The 19,651-nt window shown below is 48.1% G+C and overlaps 1 protein-coding gene across 1 annotated transcript in view; it reads right to left on the reverse strand.

Annotated features, from left to right (window-relative positions):
• The window catches only part of IGDCC3 (immunoglobulin superfamily DCC subclass member 3), a 97,095-nt gene that overhangs the window by 69,877 nt on the left and 7,567 nt on the right, over nt 1-19,651 (reverse strand). Inside the window, exon 2 of the mRNA XM_051797183.1 lies at nt 16,894-17,199. Within this exon, the coding sequence (XP_051653143.1) occupies nt 16,894-17,199 (306 nt within the window). The remainder of the gene's footprint in view (nt 1-16,893; nt 17,200-19,651) is intronic.

Below are 19,651 nucleotides of genomic sequence, written 5' to 3' on the forward strand. Positions count from 1 at the left end.
TTCTTGGCTGGTGCTGTGCTGATACAGACTAGCTGGAGCTCTGTCCCATTAAGGGGTAGGTGTTGCTCAGGTCTGTGCTCAATACCTAGGAAACAGGCTTGAGAAATGAGGTTATGCACACAGCGTGGTGCTGCACGTGAACTAGTAAAAACAGCTTTACTTCTGCCTAGTTGCTGCAGCCCTGAGTGACTGGCTGATTACTCCATCTATATACAGTAAGGCTACACTGTAAATATGTCAGCATGGTGTCAAACAGACCTCAGAAGTGGTAAGTACAAGGTGAGACTCTGGAATGTAAAAACAACCCCCCCCTTTTTGCTGGTATCTGCTAAGTACATTGGTTAAATGTCTAAACTGTTATAGGAAAGAGCTTCAAAGTGACCGTCTCTCAGCACAGCACATCTCAGATGGAGGCAACACAGCCCCACGCTGGCCAGGGAAAAGTCATCTGCAAAGTCCACTATATCATTATCCCAATCATTTACCACATCACAGCAGACACACCAGAAAGCCTCCTGGATTTCTCCTAAACCCTCTCCCTAGGAACAACTCCAGAGGCCATCAGCATTAAATCCCAGGCAGCCACACCACCTGAGCTAAAAAGCCCTGTAGACTTACAAAGTAGAGACATCTCCCAAACAAACACAAGGCAGGCTGAAACACCCTCACTAAGCAAAACTCCATTAAACTCCTGACCCTCCTCATTAAGATAAATGAGGTCTGACTGTCACTTTAACTTGCCACCCTTTCACTTAAAACTGAGAAGGAAGCAGATGCTTAATTAGCATCCCTCATGGGTGTTCACAGGTCTCAGTGTAAGGAGGAAGCAATCTGCTACTCCTTCACTGAAATCCTGGGTGACATCTCTGTGCACCGGCAGCGACACACGCTGCTGAAATCCCTGGAGGGACAAAACTCTGGGTGTGAAACCTGGGCTTTGCTAGGGGCCCATCTCTCACCTCCATGTCCCAAGGCAGCCCAAGTCAAACATCTACAGCTACAAGGCCTCTGTGATCTCTGTATCTGTGGGTAAAATTAAAGATTTGCTAGATCTTAGCCAAGGTAACTCCTCCACTTCAGCTACAGACCCAGGAACAGAGCATTGTACAGACAAAACCCCCCATACACTAACAGATGTGCAGTAAAAAAAAAACCAAACAAAAAACAAACAAAAAACCAAACAAAACCCCCAAACAAACAAACAAACAAAAGCCAAATAAACAGAAAGCCCCATTGAAACCCCCAGATCTGTTTTCAAAACTTTTTAAATACTCAGGGTTATGTTTGAGGACCAGCAGCTACAAGGTAATTCTCATACAACCCATAGGACCCAAAGGATAAACCATGTGTATACAACTAGTGGAAAGTTCCAGTCAATCCCACAAGGACAAGTCGGATTTAACACACACATGAGCTCCCCTGGTCCTTCTCCCTGTGGGAGAGACGCAGATTCTCAGCTAGAAGGCAACCAGAGGGAAGCAGCTTGCACTTAATCTAGTTTGGCCCAAGGATACAACCACATGAAAAGCCAGATTCCTATACACTCTTTTCACATCCCTTGTGCCTTCCCGACATTTTGCAGCACTCGGGGAAATCACAGAATCATTTAGATTGGAAAAGACCTTTAAGACCATCAAATCTTACCACTAACACAGCACTGCCAAAGCCACCACTAAACCATATCCCCAGGTGCCACATCTACATGTCTTTTAGACCCCTCCAGGGATGGTGACTCCATCACTTCCCGGACAGCCTGTTCCAATGCTTGATAACCCTTCCTGTGAAGAAATTTTTTCTAATATTATTTAAACTCTCCTTAGTAAACGGTCCCTTTGGGAACTGGTGCTGAGCCCAGTCTGTTTGCCCACTGTGACCCCCATTTGTGGGGTAACAGGCACCACATCCTGCTCTGGTTAAGGATCTTGGGATAAGGGTCCAGCCTCAAGTGAGCTTCATTTACCTACAGTTTTGCCATATCTGGCCATGGTCCATCTCATTGGTCTCTTTGGTCAACTTGCTTTATCCGAAATACTGCAGCCATCAAGAGCTACTCAGCTGCTCCAAGGAACACAGAAGAGACAAAAATAGCCCTCTGAGAAAACCAGGAGGAAAATGAACCTGGGAAGGAAGGCACTTGGACAGTGCTGCAGTCAGATCCCAGAAGGACAGGAGATCTGCATCCAAGGTGGATCCCCATGCTGTGAGGGACCATCTCACACCACCTGCTACTGAGCCAGAGCTGTATTGCTCCCGAGATGAGAACTTGCACCTTACCTTCCAGCACTACTCAACCCAACCTCAGGGAGGATTTACTACAAGGAGCACTAAGGAGGAATGAGAAATCCCCAAGGTGCCAAGACTGTCTAAATAAATCATACTTCGAAGAGCGATTCAGCCATTCGTGTTCCCACCTGACAAGACACTCAGTGACTCTTCTCCAGTGAAAACACAGCAAGTCTCCAAGTGAGAAAGAGCAACACATTAGACTCCTTAGGAAAAAGATAAAATGGACTATTGGCTGTTTAAGAGTCCTTGATTTGAGGAGGATGGGATTGCAGTTCAATTTTATCAGCTGCTCAATAGGTACATTTAATGAACTACATTGCTGGCGGTCTCTCAACTCAGACAGGGATTAGCATTAAACTGGGAGAAAACAAAGCAATTTGATGGAAAAACACGTGACTGGAGCAAAGTGGGCTGGACCTCCACAATACCATAGAAATTTGCAGCTGAACCCATTAAAAAACGCACAAATAACCCGGATTAAGAAATAAACCCCCCAAAAGTCACCTTTAAGCAATCCTCCGTTTACTTTCTGTTAAAAAAATCCTGGTTGTGTAAATTGGATTCAAATGAGCGTATTTACATTTGCAGTAGGAACCTGAAGTCAGGCTGTCAAAATGTCACTCTGTCACTCATGTTTTCATCGCACCCCGTCACAACACCGAGATGTTTCGCTCACCGCCTCGACAGCCTCCTTGGACACAAGGGAATGAGTGGCAGGAAGGAAGGACGGCTGCTGGGAGGGTGTCTCGTAAGGATGCTCTAATGGAAAAGTGTTATTTGCCTGTGAATTCTGGCATGCCGGGCTCTTATTGTTGTTGGCTCTCAGCCAAGCACTGCCAGGACACAAAAAGTCAATTTATGTTGGGATTTTCATTGACTCACTACCCCTCGTCCCACACGTTTTTTGGGGGCAACTTATTATGGAAGCTGGCACTGGCCATATGTGGAGTTTTCACAGAAGTGTTCATCCTAATTAAGAGCAAGCCAGGATGGAGAGTAAATTACAGCGGGCCAGGATCATGTTCACTGTGAAAAGTAGTGTTATTAATCTGGGACAATGTACATTAAGGATTACATGACTCCTCTCATTTTCATTTTAAAAAAGCCCATGAGGAAAAGAAACCAATTCTTTAAAATCAAACAGTTTAGAGCCATAAAATCCTGCTCTTCTAAGTGAAGCTTCTGAAGGCAGTAAAAATCTTCAGAATGAAAACAGATTCCAAGTAAGACCAAGATTTACCACTTGAGGCTCAACAATCAGGGGACAGCACCAGTTACTACTGGTAAAAAAGTAAACTACTACTACTACTTTTCATTCTGTAACAGGATGCTCACGGTGCAGCAGATGGGGTGTGTTTGTATCAATCCCTTTGCGAGGACAGAGCAATCAGGAAGGACCTCACCCCATCTCTTCTGGTTTGTCCCCAGAACAGCTCCTTCCAGGCTCCATCTCCAGGCCTTTTGTGTAGCAGCTCCCACACATTTTGGAACCAACTTCATCAAACAAGCTGGAGCTGCACAGGGGATGGTGTGAGGAGACCAGCATTGCAGGGTAGACGAACACACAGCCCAAGGAAAGAATTCATCTCCTTTTTGGCTTCTACCTGACAGATATTCTTGCAAGAAGAAACATCCAACTGCTGCCTCTCAGGACCATGGGTTCACTTGTTTTCAGGAAAAATGCCAGAATTGCTAGGATGGGCTAAGGTGTTCCAGCTCCTGCCTAGTAGCTACTATGCCAGACCAGCCTGCAAGCCTTTCTGGGCCCTATGCCATGGAAGAAGAGCTGGAAAACAGGATGCTTACGATCTCCAAAACCAGGAGACAACCCAAATTATCTCTTAGGAATGATCTCCAAGCCCAGGTTCTGATTTTTACACATAGCTGCTCCCAATCCAAAGACAGAAGCACATCCCACGTACCAGAATATCCCGTGTTTTACTAATCAGCATTAACAAAGTAAAAAAATACTTTTTCTCGATACCCTTGTCTTGCTTTTTTCCTCTGAACCAGCAGGTTTGGACCCTGCCAGAGTCAGGAGACTGCATTAACCGAGCTGATGTACTAACCCATCAATTCTGCACTCCTCTGAGATGCTGCCTTCAAGCTCATTATCGAAAGCCTAAATTGCCAAGAATTAGATACCTTCACTCTGCATATCAGCCAGAAAAGGAGAAGGGGGGAAAAAAAAAAATCAAATACAATTCACAAGCCCACAATCTAATTAGGAGAAAAACTTCCAGTCCTGAAGCGTTTGTCAGTTTTTCATCCTGCAAAGTGCATACTAATCCCCTCTCCCTGCCCGCTGCCTGGGACTGCCACGACTCCGCTTCCACAGCACGCCAGGAGCGATCAGCGTTAGGCCTTCCTAATGTGTCTCCGAAACAATAGCAATTACAGAGTCGTCCATTCATATCTAAAGGCTCACAGACTACAACTTCCCTCAGGAGGCTAAAGACATTTCATCGAAGCAATTATATTTATGTGGCATTAAAGTACTTTCTTTAAAGCCCCGGCAGTTACCTTTTTGCATCCGAAGCAGAGCGGTAACGAGGAGCCCTCTCACCCCTTCCAAACTGCTCCAAGCATATTTTCTGCCTGTTTAAAGATTGCTAACACACACACACACACACTCACACACTCACTTTGGAGGCTTGCTGCCTTATTTTTAATGTTATTACACTCCTTCCCCAAGGGATCTGACATGCAGATTGGAGCCTATTTACATGACAAGGGACGAGAATGGAAGAAGCTCATCAGTTTATTCAGCTTTCCCAGCTCTCATCATGTCATCAAGGACCTTCTGATGTCTGGCAATGCCGTGAAGCCCCAACTTTCAGGATTTCACAGTTCTGTCAACCTTAGCTCTCGTTATGCTAAAACCGAGATGTTTTCGAGCTTTTTTTTTTCCCCTCACGACTCACAAATGCTGGAAACATGACTTAAGTGCATCATAACAGCTAAAAGCCAATAGGCAACCTAAAGGAAATAATAATTTCTTATTTTTTAATATCAAGAACTCAGAAAAAGTGTCATGATTTTGGGAGGGGAGAGACAGCTCAAATCAGGCTTTTAATGCTGGAAGCTGTCAATCCAGCGCATTATTTATTTTTTTGCTTTTCCCCTCACTTTTTCCTAGTGGAAGAAAAGCAGCTTCCTAGAAATACTCCACCTATGAATTTCACAGCACGCCTCGCAAAATGGAAATGCGAAGCCTTGGCGTGACATCTCAAATCTCTGCCATTCAACAGCTGATCATATTTTCCCTTTGAGCTGCACCAGCTGCACTCCACCAGCACGCCAGGGCTGCCGGCGGCAAGTTCAGCACCGGGATCCCGGCTTGGAAAGACAGTTCCTTCCAAGCAAAGGCTGCACCTAGCTCTGATACGCAGGGGGGATCTTTCTGGTGCTTGAAACGCTCATAAGAGGTATGGATTCCTCGTGTTTGACCAACATTCCCTTGGACCCGAGCTCTCCATCATCCTTCCTGAGCTCTTTGTGTTGGAAGGCAAGAGCCACCACGACTGTGCACACCAGCACTGCCCAGCTCATGACTCCAGAAGTATCTCCCTGCAGCTCTCCTCTCCTTTTGGGGCAGGAAACCACCAGCATGAGTATTGAAGCTGGCAGAGCATCTCACAGGCATGAAACCTCAAGCCATCCCCCCTGCCTCCCTGGGTCCTGCCGGGGATGCTGCAGGCTGGGCTGGCTCCTGTGCGAGCACTGTGCTGGCCTAGGGATGAACTTGTTGCCATGGCAGGACTCGAGGCATGCGCTGCACCGCCGGCATGGCTGCGAGCGGCGGCTGCTCCTCCGGCTGCTCCTCCACAGCTCCTCCACAACAGCTTTTTGTTGTCCCTGTCCCACAATGTGCCTGTCCTCTTCAGGGCTGGAGCAGCCTGGCAAAAGCCAGCTGGCCATAAAGCACAGTGTGGCTGAGGGCCCAACATGGCTTTGCTGCAAACTCTGCCTCTTTCCTGCTGCTGCAGGGCACGGCATGGGAAAGCTGATCCTATGGCACAGGTGACTCTCCCGCTGCAAAGACAGGGTATGAAGGGACGCCCAAGTTTTGAGGCAGGAGCTCTGACACAGAGGAGATTTTAAGCGAGGGGAAATAGCATCACTCTGAAAGGAGGTTGTCCCCAGCTAATGCATTTCCTCACTGCTGCTGGGATGTTTGCATAGGACAGGCTTAGCTGGGCTGCCTTTTAAAACTCCCTTACAGCTTTGATTAGCCTTGCTAAAACTAAGGGCATCTCTCATTCACACACTAATTAACGGCAGGCTCAGAAGAGGCTGGTATCCCTCATCGCTGCAGATTTTAACAAGGAGAAATACAAAGGTAGACTTAAAATTAAAAGCAATGCTCCTTCCTGAGCAGCGGTTTCAGTGCCTCAGAGATTACAAGCCAGCCCCACTCTGCGTGTCAGCAAGCCTTTCCAAAATAATGAGCCCGCTTCCGTCCCAAGCAGCTCCTGTTGCACTGGAGAAATGAGCAGAAAGGTATTATGGGCTCACACTCACCAGATGGATGTCCTGCTTTGTTCTCCGCTTACTGAAAACCCTACACATACAGTTTGGATTATCTTCATTGTAATTCTAATCACCACCTCTCTGTTAGGGAGGGAGGGAGGAAGGGAGGGATCCTTGCCTCGGTCAGGAGAGCTAATTAAAAGTTGTGAGTCATCCAGACTTCTCCGAACATTGGAAATGCTTTTGGAAGATCAGGTACTCTCTCATTCTTGGGGGAACTTAGTAAAAGAAAAATTAAGCAGGCTCCCCTTGGGCAGGGAGCTGTAGGAGAACAAATCCCGTTTTCCCCGCGGGATGCAGCAGTGTGAATCACAGAGGTGCTTCAAACGCATGCAAACCACGCTTTAAACCAGAAGGGCTCATACATGTTCCCCAGCACAGCAACACAAACACCTCCTGTGCACCTATGCCACGCTGGCTTTTAAAACATCTTGTCTAAGAGGCTTTTACAACGCCTCGTCTAAGAGGCTTTTGCATACAAATATATGATGCACAGACTTCTGTCTTCCCATAAAAGAACTTCTGAACCCTCTGGCTGGTTCCCGGGTGGTTGGGTACAAGCTCAAAGGTCTCAGAAAAGTCAGAGGCAGGAGCCTCATGAAAATGGACAGCTGGCAGCACCGTGAGGGCCACGCAGCACCCCAGCTCCTCAACCCCGATTAGCCACGGTGCAATCAGCGCTGAGCACTGTGCCCGGAGGGGACCCGCCTCCCCAGACCCACTGCGGTGGGAAGGAGCTGCCCGTGCTGATAACGAGCTCTGACAGCTTCAAGCAGGGTCAGGGCCCCCCAGACCAGCTTGGCGAGCGATGGACCCCCAAACCGGGGATAGGGGGAGCTGGGGAGGACTAATGTCACCATCCCAATTCCTGGAGATACGAGGGCACGGGGAGAGTTGCCCAAAGTCACATGGGATGGCAGTAGCAGAGCCAGGCTTCCCAAGGCATCAACTCCCCCACTGCTTTGGCCAAAACAGTCAAGTCTGGATCTTTAAGAGTATCCCAGGCTCTGTATTTAGGATGTTGCCCAGTCCCTGTCATTTAGAGGTGCAGGGTGCCTGCAGAGCCTGAGCCCTCGAGAAGGTCTAGAGCACCCATAGATGTCTCAAGGGACAAGGAAGCTGTTTTCTCTTTGGCCATCAAAAAAATTTTTTTTAAAAAAACAATAATTTTTGTTGTCATCTTTCCAATGGCCAGTCAAGCACGCAAAGACTTTTTCTTCTCTATCCCCTCCTTTTTTTAGAGAGAGTTCAAGCTGACCCCCTTGGGGCCCTGCCTGCCCTCTCCCCCCCTGAGCATTAGGATCACTAATGAAAGATGCAGTCAGGACTTTCCTCCCGCCCCTTTACACATTGCCGTGGGAAACTATGGTGAGCTGGACATGGATGCTGCTCCAAGCCAACAAAGTGCCTTGGGAAGCACCCTCACCTCAGACAGAGCTGCCATGCTGGGGACCAAAGGGATGGGGCTGCATTGCTTGAATATTTAGGGCAATGACACCACATAGAGCCCAGGAGCAACTCCCTGGGCTGAGGCAGAACGTCCCATCGTTCTCTGCTGAGCTGCAGGGGAAAAAATGGTTGTGGGCAAACAACACCAAGCAACAGGGAAAATGAAACTGCTGTTTCCACCTGACCATTTTGGAGATTTGCTCAGTACCATAAATGTGTTTGGGTTCAAATCCATTTAGCCTTTGCTTCATGGGAACCCCACAGGCCCTGGAGGACGCTCTTGGCAAAAGGATGCTACAGTTGATGCTCCTACCTTTCTGCCCAAGGCAAATCCAATCAAAACCAGACATGATTTTACCAAAACCATCTGCAAACTGATTTTAACTGCCACAGCCTGGGCACCTGGACACTTGAAATCAGCTCATCCTAAACACACATTAACCCTGACTCAGGGTTAACCTGAATCACACTTCTGCAATGCTTCAGTGGCTTCAGTGAAGCCATGAATCCAGCTTGTGTAGTCCTGGCTTTTCCTTGTCTTTTCTGCTGCATCCATGACATCCTCCTTGATGGAAGTTCACTGTGCCCCTTCCCTCTCTGACACCTCTTCCAAATCAGTGTTCCTCTGAGTCTCAGCAAACAGTGCAATCGTTGGTAGGGCGAGCTATGGCTTGGGATGAGGATGGTCATCATCCTGCCCACACATCTGGGCAGGGAGTGCCATGCATTGTGCTCAAAAGCCAACAGCCAACCTGCAGTGTCATGCTCAAAGATGAGCAATGAGATTGAAGAAACACAATCTCCTGCTCCTGGCCAAAAACATCTCACAGGGATCAACCATGACTTGATCTGGCAGGTTTGCTGTCCCTGCCCTCCCCGGGCACAGCAGGCAGGAAAACACTTGGTTTTTCCTCGATGAATGAGCACAGAAGAATCGATGAAATGCAGCACAGTACAATGCTGCAGCTCAAGTATGCACACACTGAACCTTTTCCGCTCCCCAACACCGCCACTCATTTACACACCACCAGCCTAAAACTATCTCTTTTGTACACCCAAATTGATCCTCACTCTTAATTAGTGCTCTCAGTTGCAGCAAAATTTCATTTGTTTCTTCCAAATGTGGCCTGGTCCATTGTCCCTCTCCCATGACCTGTGAAAATTAGTCATTGAGCTCAGTGACAGTGGTAAGTGCGAAATGCAGCATCAAAGGGACATAATGGGGCCTCTTAGGACTGACAAAAAAACACCATTAATCAAGGCATGCTCAAGAGGTGCCAACTTACTGAGGCATGTGAGTGGCTAAGGTCAGAGTGTGGGCCCTCCCACGGGGGAGAATGCAGAAGGATGTGTGGGTGCAGGAGACCCCCCCACTGCCCAAGGACCTCAGCCTGCCCCAGGCACCCAGGGGTTGCTGCTTCATGGGCAGATGGTCTCTGCTCTGCAAGTCCAAAGGATTTGCACACCTGCTTTCCAAAAGAGAGCAGCACTTTTCCAGGCAGCTCCTTATTTTAGAGAACAAGGATGGAGCTCATCTTGTGATACCCGATGCTCTGCTTTAACCTCACCTGTAGCCCCTGCTGGGTCAGGGGTGATGTATGGACACAGGACACACCAGATCTGGAGGGAGATATCAGCATCCCATCTGCATTTCCAGAGCTAATACAAGAGTCTGCAGATTCCCAGAGGCAAACACAACACTGTACATCCAGGACCACCTTGCACTGACCCCCTTGTGCAATCCCAGGACCAAGCTAAGGGGGAAGACACAAACTGCACAAACAGACCAGAGTGTGCAGTGCTGGGGAATTATCCCATGAATCAGGACCTGAGAGCCCTACGGACAAACGTGTACAGATACAAAGCCAGGGCAGCCCTGCAGTCAGTGAACCAGCAGCACAGCAGCTGAAAGGGTAAGGGACCAATTTCAGCTGGTCAGCCAGAGAGAGTTTTAAAAAATTCCAACCTCTGTAGCAAACAGTGTGTTTAAACCCTCTCCTGCAAATCCATGTCATTAGACAGAATAACTTGGACTCAGCAAATCCAAATGACTCTCACTTTTCAAGGTCCTGCATTCAGAAGCCCACAATGGAGAACAATGAGGTAGAGAAAAAGCCGAGGATCTTGACGCTGCATTCAGAAGGCCATCTGGTCTGGCCAGCACAGCCAGCGCTGGGAACGGGCAGCGTCATGGGTTGAGATTTAATCTGAGCCACTTATTGGGTGACCTCAGGCGAATCGTTTGACCTCCTTTTGCCTCAGTCAACCCAACTGTAAAATTGGGTTTAAAGCAAGAACCTCTCTGAAAACCATATGCTGTGCCTAAGAGGAGTGGGAGCAGACACCCCTCCCAGCAACAGGGTCGGGATGGTGGGTAGAGCCAAAACTGGAGTGGAAGAGGAGGTGCATGGAGTGGGGATCCAGCACCCCTTGACATCAAGGAGTTCTGGTCAACATCTCTCCCAGGTCCCATCTTGCCAGCCCAGGAAAGCAGCTTTGGCCCCTGTGCAGGGACGCACCCATATGAAGGGATTTGTGAGGTCTGCCCTTGCTCATGTCCCTACTGCACCCAAAGGCCCCAACCATTCAAAGCAGGGTCCTCAAATCCCAGTCACAAGGGGTACTCAGATAGATCAAGATTGTTCTGGTCAAATGCCTCCAAAAATTGATTCCTACTCACAGTTTTGCCAATGAACAGTGGCAGAAAAGCAGCCCATCTCTCCCCTGAGCCCTAGCCTGGCCCCAGGACTGCACACCCCTTACAGGGAAGCAAAACCACATCCAGCTAACCTGGGTCCCTGATAAACACAAAACATCAGCTTGGCCCCCCCAAGGTGTTCACAGGGGTGTGCAAATGATGGCACTGACAGTAAACCTATCCTGGGTTCAGAGAAGGAAAACTGAGGCACAGTTGGTGCATGGATGTTATTGGCCACATCATAGCCAGCTGGGACTCCTATAGGGCAAAATGAGAGTGAAACCTGTATATAACCATCAGGTTACCCCCAGCCTGCTGGCAAAACAACCATATAACTAGTGGCATTACAAATCCTTAAACTAAGATTAGGTAAAGAGCTGCTCTGGGTGACAGCATTGGGATTGGGAGGGGGGTTATGATGCCAAGGAGAAGACTAAGGTAGCAGAGACCTGCCCTCACAAATTAAATAACCTCATGCTTCGAGGAGAGGCTGGAGCAGAGCAGCAGGCAGAGGATAATCAGGATAAATGCACATAGGGCTGGGCACTGTGCTGTCCCCACAGAACTGCCCGTGCAGGTTCCCCAGAGCTTCAGCCCGCGTTAAGAAAGCAGGCAGAAACTGCCTCGTGCTGCAGGTGTGGCTGTGGAGATGTCAGAACTTCCTCAGCTGTGCTCCAAGAGTTAATTGAGACAAATAACTCAACAGTGCTGCCATTAATGAAATTCTTCTGATATATTTCCCCTGAGCTTTCTATAAATGACTAAGTGACATTACTGCCTGCAGTGCAGCCCCCCTGTATGAGAGATAACGCTGCCGGAGCTGAGGTTGGCGCATCCACTTTAGAAGCCTCGCGAAGAAGTGCAAGATGATATTTAAATAACTATCACACTGCTAAGAAATGAGCAGCCAAAAGAAATATGGTCTTATAATATGCTCAAGTCTCAGGATGAATCCTGGCTGCTACATGCAGACGCTGAAATGCTGTGGGTGGTAAGTGACAAACTCTTTTAATCCTGCAAATCTACTGAAATTCCCAGTCAAATCTCTCCAATCTTCCCCTGGTGACTCTGATATTTGTACATTTGTTTTGCAGCACACACAGGGCCAAGCACTGCTACAGTACAGATGTGAGAGGCAGCATCACGTGAGCCAGCATGTCCTAGGGGCAGCCAAAAGAGCTGATGGAGGGAAATAACCCACTCACCCATCACATCCATCCTCTGGAAACCTCTCACAGTCTTTCTGCTTTGCTTAATTTCTTTTTCTTTCCTTTTTTTTTTCCTTTAGTAATTCCTCATGGGTATTTTTCCCCCGAGACCCACTGCTACAAGCCCAGAACTTGCTCTGGGCTTACCATAAGCATTCAAAGCACAGGCAATAAAGAAACATCACTGGCATCAGGACTGAGCCCTTCTGCTCAGCATTGGAGAAGAAAGAGCATTAAATGGGAGCGGAGCCACAACATGGAAAAAAAAATCTCATTTATGGATGGAGGAAACTTGGCATGTAGCACTAGGGGTTAAACTGCAATAAAATGCAGTTTAAAAATAAAAATAGAAAGCATTAGCTAAAAGTTCTGGAAGTAACAGGACTATGTCTCCAGAACCATAAACCGACACCAGGGCACACCTTTACCTCCAGCACGTTTTGCACCACTAAAACAAGTCATCACAAAAGTATCTCCCTTCCAACTGCAGAAACAGGTTCACTTGTGCCAAGCATAAGCCATAGGTAGGGCTCTGCTGACAACACAGATATTGTACAGGCACAAGAAAAACCAACAGCAAATCCACGTGCTTAAGGTCTGCCTTGGTGTTTTGAACTGAGACTCACAATCTGCATCCAAACAGTGGCATTGCCCAGGAAATACCTTGGTGACAACTTTGGTGCCACCTTATTTAAACCTTAATTTAAAATGCTAACTTCATAATGAGTGGAACAAAACTGTGTAAAAACATTTCCCACTCTAATCCTGGTTTGATCCCCCCCAGTATGGCCTTCTTTTGTAATTACATCCCTTTGTGATCTCACTCTAATGCCTTGTATTGTGACCCATAAAATAATCAGCCCCCTTTGTCTCTCCCTAATCCTTTTAGACTTCCTTCTTGTCTCTACACTCTTATAAATGCTGCCATTATTTGGGCTCAGCAGCTCTTCCCACCACCCCAGAGCCTGGAAAGGGGGCTGCAGGTTAAACCCTGAATATATTCTGTGCAGAGGAGCTGAAACGATGGGAAGATCTTTGCTGCTTTAACAACGCTGTGATTCCCAACCTCCTCTCTTAGCCAGGCAGCTTGGAAGGAAAAGCTTCCTGAGTTATTATCAGGTACCACAGTACTTCAAATACTGGGCAGGTCCATTTCACCAAACTTCAAGAAACCTCTTTGGCTCTAAATTGCACCATCGACTTACTCCCCCTCTCTCCTTTTTTTGTTGATTTTTTTTTTTTAAGCATCAGATCAAACAGGGAAAATTGCTACTCTCAGGCTGGGTACGTGCAGAGCCTGATCTGATACCCAGTTTGATGGTGATTTCCAATTAGTGGTAACTGCTTGTTATTGAGTGATATAATCAATGGGTCTTACTCCACCGGCTGGGCTGTGATTTATGATGATGTGGAGCCAGGTCCATCAAATTACAGTATCGGCAAAAAGGGCTGGAAATGCCATGAGACAACACGATCAGAGTCAAGTCAGGCCAAGTTAAGCAAAGGGTGGTGATGAGAAGAAAGGTGGCTGTGTTTTGGGGAGCCCACCTTCCAGAGGAGTGGACTCTGGATGGTACTACTGCCCACAGGGTATCTCCATCCACAGGGAGCAAAGGCATGCTCAGCTTCTGACATGCACAAGGGAAATCCAGCTCCTCAGAGAGACCCACGAGGACACAGCCAAGCAGTGCCTCCAGAGAACACTCTGCCTATGAAACTGATTTTAATTAAGACAGCTCGGAGTCATGTGAAATTATGAAACTGTCATTAGGAGACAGAAAAGATCTGTATTCAATAACCTGATCAGATTATAAAAACATGTTGCATTCCACAACCTTTTAAACTAACACACTAGGGTTTGAACAGACACAGAAACAGCAACTGAAAGAATTCCAACCGGGGTGTCAGGCAGAGGGTGGAAATGCTGAGGGCCTCCCTCAGCTCAGTCACGCGTAGGCTTCTTACACACTCATGCTTGTTCAAAAGAAGGTTACACTACAAAAATATTATCAGTGTGTTTAGCACCTGACCTGCCAATCCACAAACCAGCCAAGGTCCATTTCCCTCCTCTGAGTATCTTCCATTAAGAATGACGACATACAGAAATACCCCTGAATTTTAATTAAATTAATTTAATGAGTCAATTTTTAAGGAGGAAGGTTTTAAGAAGCGCCCACCCTGTGGGGAAACTGCCGGTACCTTGAGCCCACTGGGGCCGCACGCGCAGCGGCTGAGAGCAGCATACTCTTCCAGTTAAATTTTACTCAATGCCAAGCGTTGAAGTAATTTTGAAACATAAAAATATGATATCCAGCCCACATTTCCTGAATGCAAATATGTACATTCCTCCGAGCCAAGAAGATTATATTCCAAGCAATAATACAAAGCCAGGGTCTGTAACGGTGATATGAGACTAACAGCCTGCCTTTGAAGACAGCGAAAAGTGCAACAGAGCTCTCGAGGGGCTCTGCTCTGTCAGATCTCTTTTATTCCTCAGTAGCACGGCCTTGATCAACTTTCAAGATTTTTGTTTGTGAAAGGTTTTTATTTCTCCTTTGCTTTTGTGTTCAGATGTCAGGCTCAGAGGGAAGGTGAGATCAGCACTGGGATGAGGTTTTACCCACCGGCAGTATTTACTCTGCTCTGCCAAGGTCTGCTTAGCGCTAGGGATTTTTCCCCTCCCAGGCAGCCAGCACCCATTCCTTCGATGCAGTGGTCCCATCATCTCTCAAATGGGGATAATTACCCTTCTCCTCTGACTGGCTTATTGGGACTTGGGGCAAGGAAAATCACTGTCGCTTGTGTGTAACCACCGTGAGACACGGGGGCTCGGGGTACAACTAAGATTCATTCTTAGGAGATTTCATCTACGATTAAGTCGAGTCCTGAGTGTAAGTGCATGTTCCTTCGGCTCAGGCACAGCAGGGGAGCTCGCCCTGAGCAGCAGGTTACATTTGCCCACAACATCCTGTTTTATTCCCATTATCTGCAGGCACCTGTGGCATCAAGGCCAGGGGCCCCCTGTTTTGTGCTAGCTTCACCCAGACCTCTTCTGAAGGCTGGCAAGCAACCAAGCCCGAAGCAAGAAGAGAGTCCAGAGCATTTTCAACACGATCCCTTTTTCATTTTGATTCACATGAAACTATGGCTACAAAAGGAAACACTATTCAGGGACACACAGCACATCACATACATATTGATGCAAGAGCTGAGATAACAGTGTTTATTGACAATCCACAATCCCAAAGGTAATTCCTCTGGCTCTCACATCTCCTGTTTACAGGTCCAAGAAGTTTGACATTGTGCTTGTGTGTCAGCTGGCTTCCAGTTTATAAATGCCAGAGCCATTCACCAAAAGTGCTCCAAGGTTTAGCACCACAAGACTGACAAGTTTGAGATCCAGCTGCTAATCTGGCACAGACCCAAAGCCCTTGGCTCCTGGACAATGTCACTTCTTACACTCCTGAAAAGCTAGGTTTGCAGATGGCCACTTCACGCACTCGGGGATTGTTATACACAAGGGCTGAAGTGTTCCCTTGGTGGGCTGCCAGCCGGCCCCAGCGCTGTGGGGAGCGGGCGGCCGCGCTCCGAAAGGCCCCCCGGTTTGGGGAGTGCAGATGGGGGACCTCGGCCCCAGACTTTGCTGCAGACCTTTCCAGCTTTGCACAAAAAAGTCATGGTGTGATTTGTGAACGCAACAGAAGCAGTGGTAAGTGGCTTGCACTGAAAGAAGAGCAGTAGCCATCTCCCACGCAAGTCGGAGAACCTGCAGTAGAACTTACTTAACAAACCAGTGTTTGGACAGGGCTCAGGGCTGTACCAGACACCTGTCCTCACATTCACATAGAAATTACACCCAGCAGCAACTCCTGGTTGAATGCAAAAAGATCAGTGGCTGCACCCCCGGGGCCTACAGTCTGTGGGCAAAGCTGGCCACCAACACAACAGGGACAGAAACCACCATGACCCTCCAGCTCCGCTATCAGTCCTGGGATAGACACAAACCAGCAACCAGAGCTGGCAGGGCAGAACCAGGAAACCCAACAGGACCCAACCGCTCCAGCCAGGGCAATGTAAGGGGCTAAGCTGGGTAGTGTGCAGGGCTGGAGTCACAGCCTGCCCTGGAATTCTTCCTCCCCCACCTTTAAATTTCATTCCCTCACTGACATTTTCATCTGTCTCCTCCTCCAGGCTCCCCCACCAGACAATCTGTCTGGTGTTGTTAGCCTTGCCCCCAAAGGCGCTGCCACGCCGGGTAGTAAATAAGACCTTGCTGCCTCCACACTGCCAGCATTAAATAACAAAATGAAAGACACCATGACCTTCAGAAGGTCTTTGCCTATGATTTGGGAAGCACTGCCTGCCAAGCAGAGCCCAGCTGTGCCGCACAGCAAAGGGGCTTCCAAACTCACCACAGGAGATACACAAACCACAGAGGACTTCACTGTGTGTGTTTAGAGTACCTTATCCCTCCAACATAGGGAATTTACTGCTGGAAGGTGGTTTTTAGCTTTCTACCCAAGAAAGCTGATTAGCTCTTCTTTCACACTTGGACAGCTACACAGATCAGATACCAGTCAGACATCCATACCAGTTCCATGTTCATTTTCTCTTCCCTGTCTTTAGTGCTCCCTCCCTCCCTGAACACCCAGCACCCACCATGCTGCCCTCCTGCTTCCCAACAAAGCTAGTGCCCCTTGTGGGATTGCCTGCACTTACTCGCTGCCTGGATCTTGGCCTTCCGGCTCACGACCAGCCCGTAGTGGTTCTGTGCCATGCAATCGTACTCGCCCTCGTCCGAAGAGCCGTCTCCCCGGACCCTCTGGAAGCGGGAGACGTAGAGCGACCCGTTGGCCAACATGAAGGCATTCTCACTGTCCACGATCATCACACCGTTCTTCCTCCACGTGATGGTGATGGGCTGGATGCCCTCCACCTGGCAGTACAGGATCAAGGGTTGCTCCTGAACGGCTATGTCATCGCTGGGCTCCACAACGAATGCCAGCTCGGAGGAACGGCCAAAATCTGAAGTGAAGAGAGAACAACAGAGTCAGCAGCGTGACCATGAGGAGCAGCAAGAGTCAACTGCTACTGCAGCAAATGGAGGATGATGGAAACATTTTGGATGGGCTACAGGGTGCAAGTGTTTAGGAGAAACAACAAACCCTTGGGCATGCTGTGCCTCCCAAGGCTTTGCTCTCAAAATCTCGGGGTGCGATTTCCAAAGGCGTAACCACAGGCATGGTCCTTCGAGGTTGCCTTTGGAGGCTCCAGTGAAGGGGATGGCCAGGCACACCCCTCCAGTGGCTTGCCAAACCCCAGTCCCACGCCATAGCCCCCCCGGAAATTGTCTCTTGCACAAAAAGAATTGCACAAGCACAGAGTGTCAGCCATTCCCAGCCCAGGAGCAGAAGTTCACACCAGTTCTGGAAATCCATCCCTCTCCCCACGCGACCAGGCAGAGTGGGGCTGCGCCGTGCCCCAGACCCGTTTGCAGCACAGTCGGCGGGGGTGAAGGGAGGATCGGCATCTCCCGATTCAGACCATATTGCCACCGGCGTCTTCCCGACACTTCTCCCGCTTGGCAGAGCAGGAGGCTGTTTGCCTCTCGCACACAACACCATGCCCTTCTGTCGCTTTGGTCTCTCTCACACTGTAACAGCCGAAGGATGGTGCTATTCAGCCCTTAATGAAGAGCAAGTTAAGCACCGAAATACAAATGCACAATGTTCTGGCTCAGCCACACAAAAGGTTTCTTGCAAAGCAATTACGCTAAACGATGTCCGCGAGAGATAAGTTACTGCAGAATTTGTAACAACAATAGGCAAACCCTCGCTTCCCATCACACAGATACGTCCTAATTTACTTCTTTTGCCAACAGAACGTTTAAACGCTGTGTCTTTGGCATGCTATGCTTCACTTGGTCCAGTACACCTTTTGAGGGTATAATCTGCCCTATAGTCATGATCAGACGCTACAGAAGATGACAGAAATAGAGCTATTGCTTAAAGATTGGTCCAAAATACCGGCTGACATGAGAGATAAAAAGCAACCAAGAAAGAGCAGTTACAGAGATATCTGAAGGGTGTAAACGCAGGATGGAGGCAATTCTTTTTAAAGGAGAGAGTAAGAAAACTACAATTTCATCTGAGTGTGGAGAAAGCCTTTCTAACAGTTCACTTGTGCATCAGCCCCTCCGTGGGTGGTTTCCCAACCTGGGATACAGCTTCTCCCCTCTTTCATGGGCTCCAGGGGACCAACTCCACAGCTGCTCACAGAATTGGGACTCACAAGGCAGTATCTCTTGGCAAACATCAGCCACGGCACAGTCTTTGTAATGCCTGCCCCTCATACAGACCCCACCAAGGACAGGATCCCCCACACTAGGCTCAAAACCAGGGTGGAGGGCAGACTGTTAATGCATGGTAAGAATAACAGAGATGAGAAGAGGCAGTTACACTAAAGAAAGAGAAGGGGAAAAAAGTCTGTCTTTTCTGCTCTGCAAAACCAGTGAGATTTTTTTTCTTTCTTTCTGTAAATCCCCATTGCTTTCTACAGCAACTTAAATTGGATTACGGGGGATAAACATTGAGTGCAACCTGAGCTGAGGCAGATGGACGGAGCAGACAAAGGCAGCAGTGGTAGTGCAGGGCAGGCCAAAGGTACTGCCAACAAGGTATGAGTGTGTGCAGGGAATGGACAAACCCTACTTAGTGACAGACACCTAAAACACACACTTTATTAACCCATTAAGTCTTAAAATGTCAGGCTAGCTCCAGCCATCTCGGTGATCTATCGCTCACTGTGACTTCTTTTTTATGAGATAGCCCTGGGGTCCTCTCAGCAAATCAGACTGCAGCCAGCACAAACCCATCAATTACTCTTTTTTTGGTGAAAATTAAGAAATTAGTTGAATGCTCTGCATTTTTCTGCAAAGTGGCCAGAGCCTCAACACCATGCTGGGGCCCCATTCCCTGTGTGGGTGCTCCTGGCAGTTAGGCAGGATAAGGACCCTCACATTCTGACACTGAACCGAAGGGGACTTCTGACTCCAGAAAGATTGAAAATTTCAGGATTTAGCCTAACAGGCAATCAGAAAAAATCCCTAATGAAATAAATGCCCCATCTTCCCCCTGTACTCTTAAGATAAAACAGCTTATTATTATATGTACAATAAAAGGAAGAATCAACATAATTACATGCCCTTCCCACAACTGCTGTCATTATAACAACCATCATTAAGGTCTGTGATTGGAGATAATCATGTTTACCTCCATAAACATTCGGTCTGCATCCTCACTCCAGGCTGCTGGAGCTGCAGGAGTGATGGCACTCATAATTAGGACTGGTGTCCTCAGGCACATGCTGGAGTGGGGACGGCTGGTCCTGGGATCTCCTCAGGCTGTATTTGGGACTGGAACTGTGCCTTGAGGTGTGACAATGTGCAACTGGTTTGTAATCTGCAGACACTGTGCAG

The sequence above is a fragment of the Manacus candei genome, unplaced genomic scaffold, assembly GCF_025592945.1.
Source record: "Manacus candei isolate 608988 ecotype Guabito, Panama unplaced genomic scaffold, ASM2559294v1 h1tg000046l, whole genome shotgun sequence".
NCBI lineage: Eukaryota > Metazoa > Chordata > Aves > Passeriformes > Pipridae > Manacus > Manacus candei.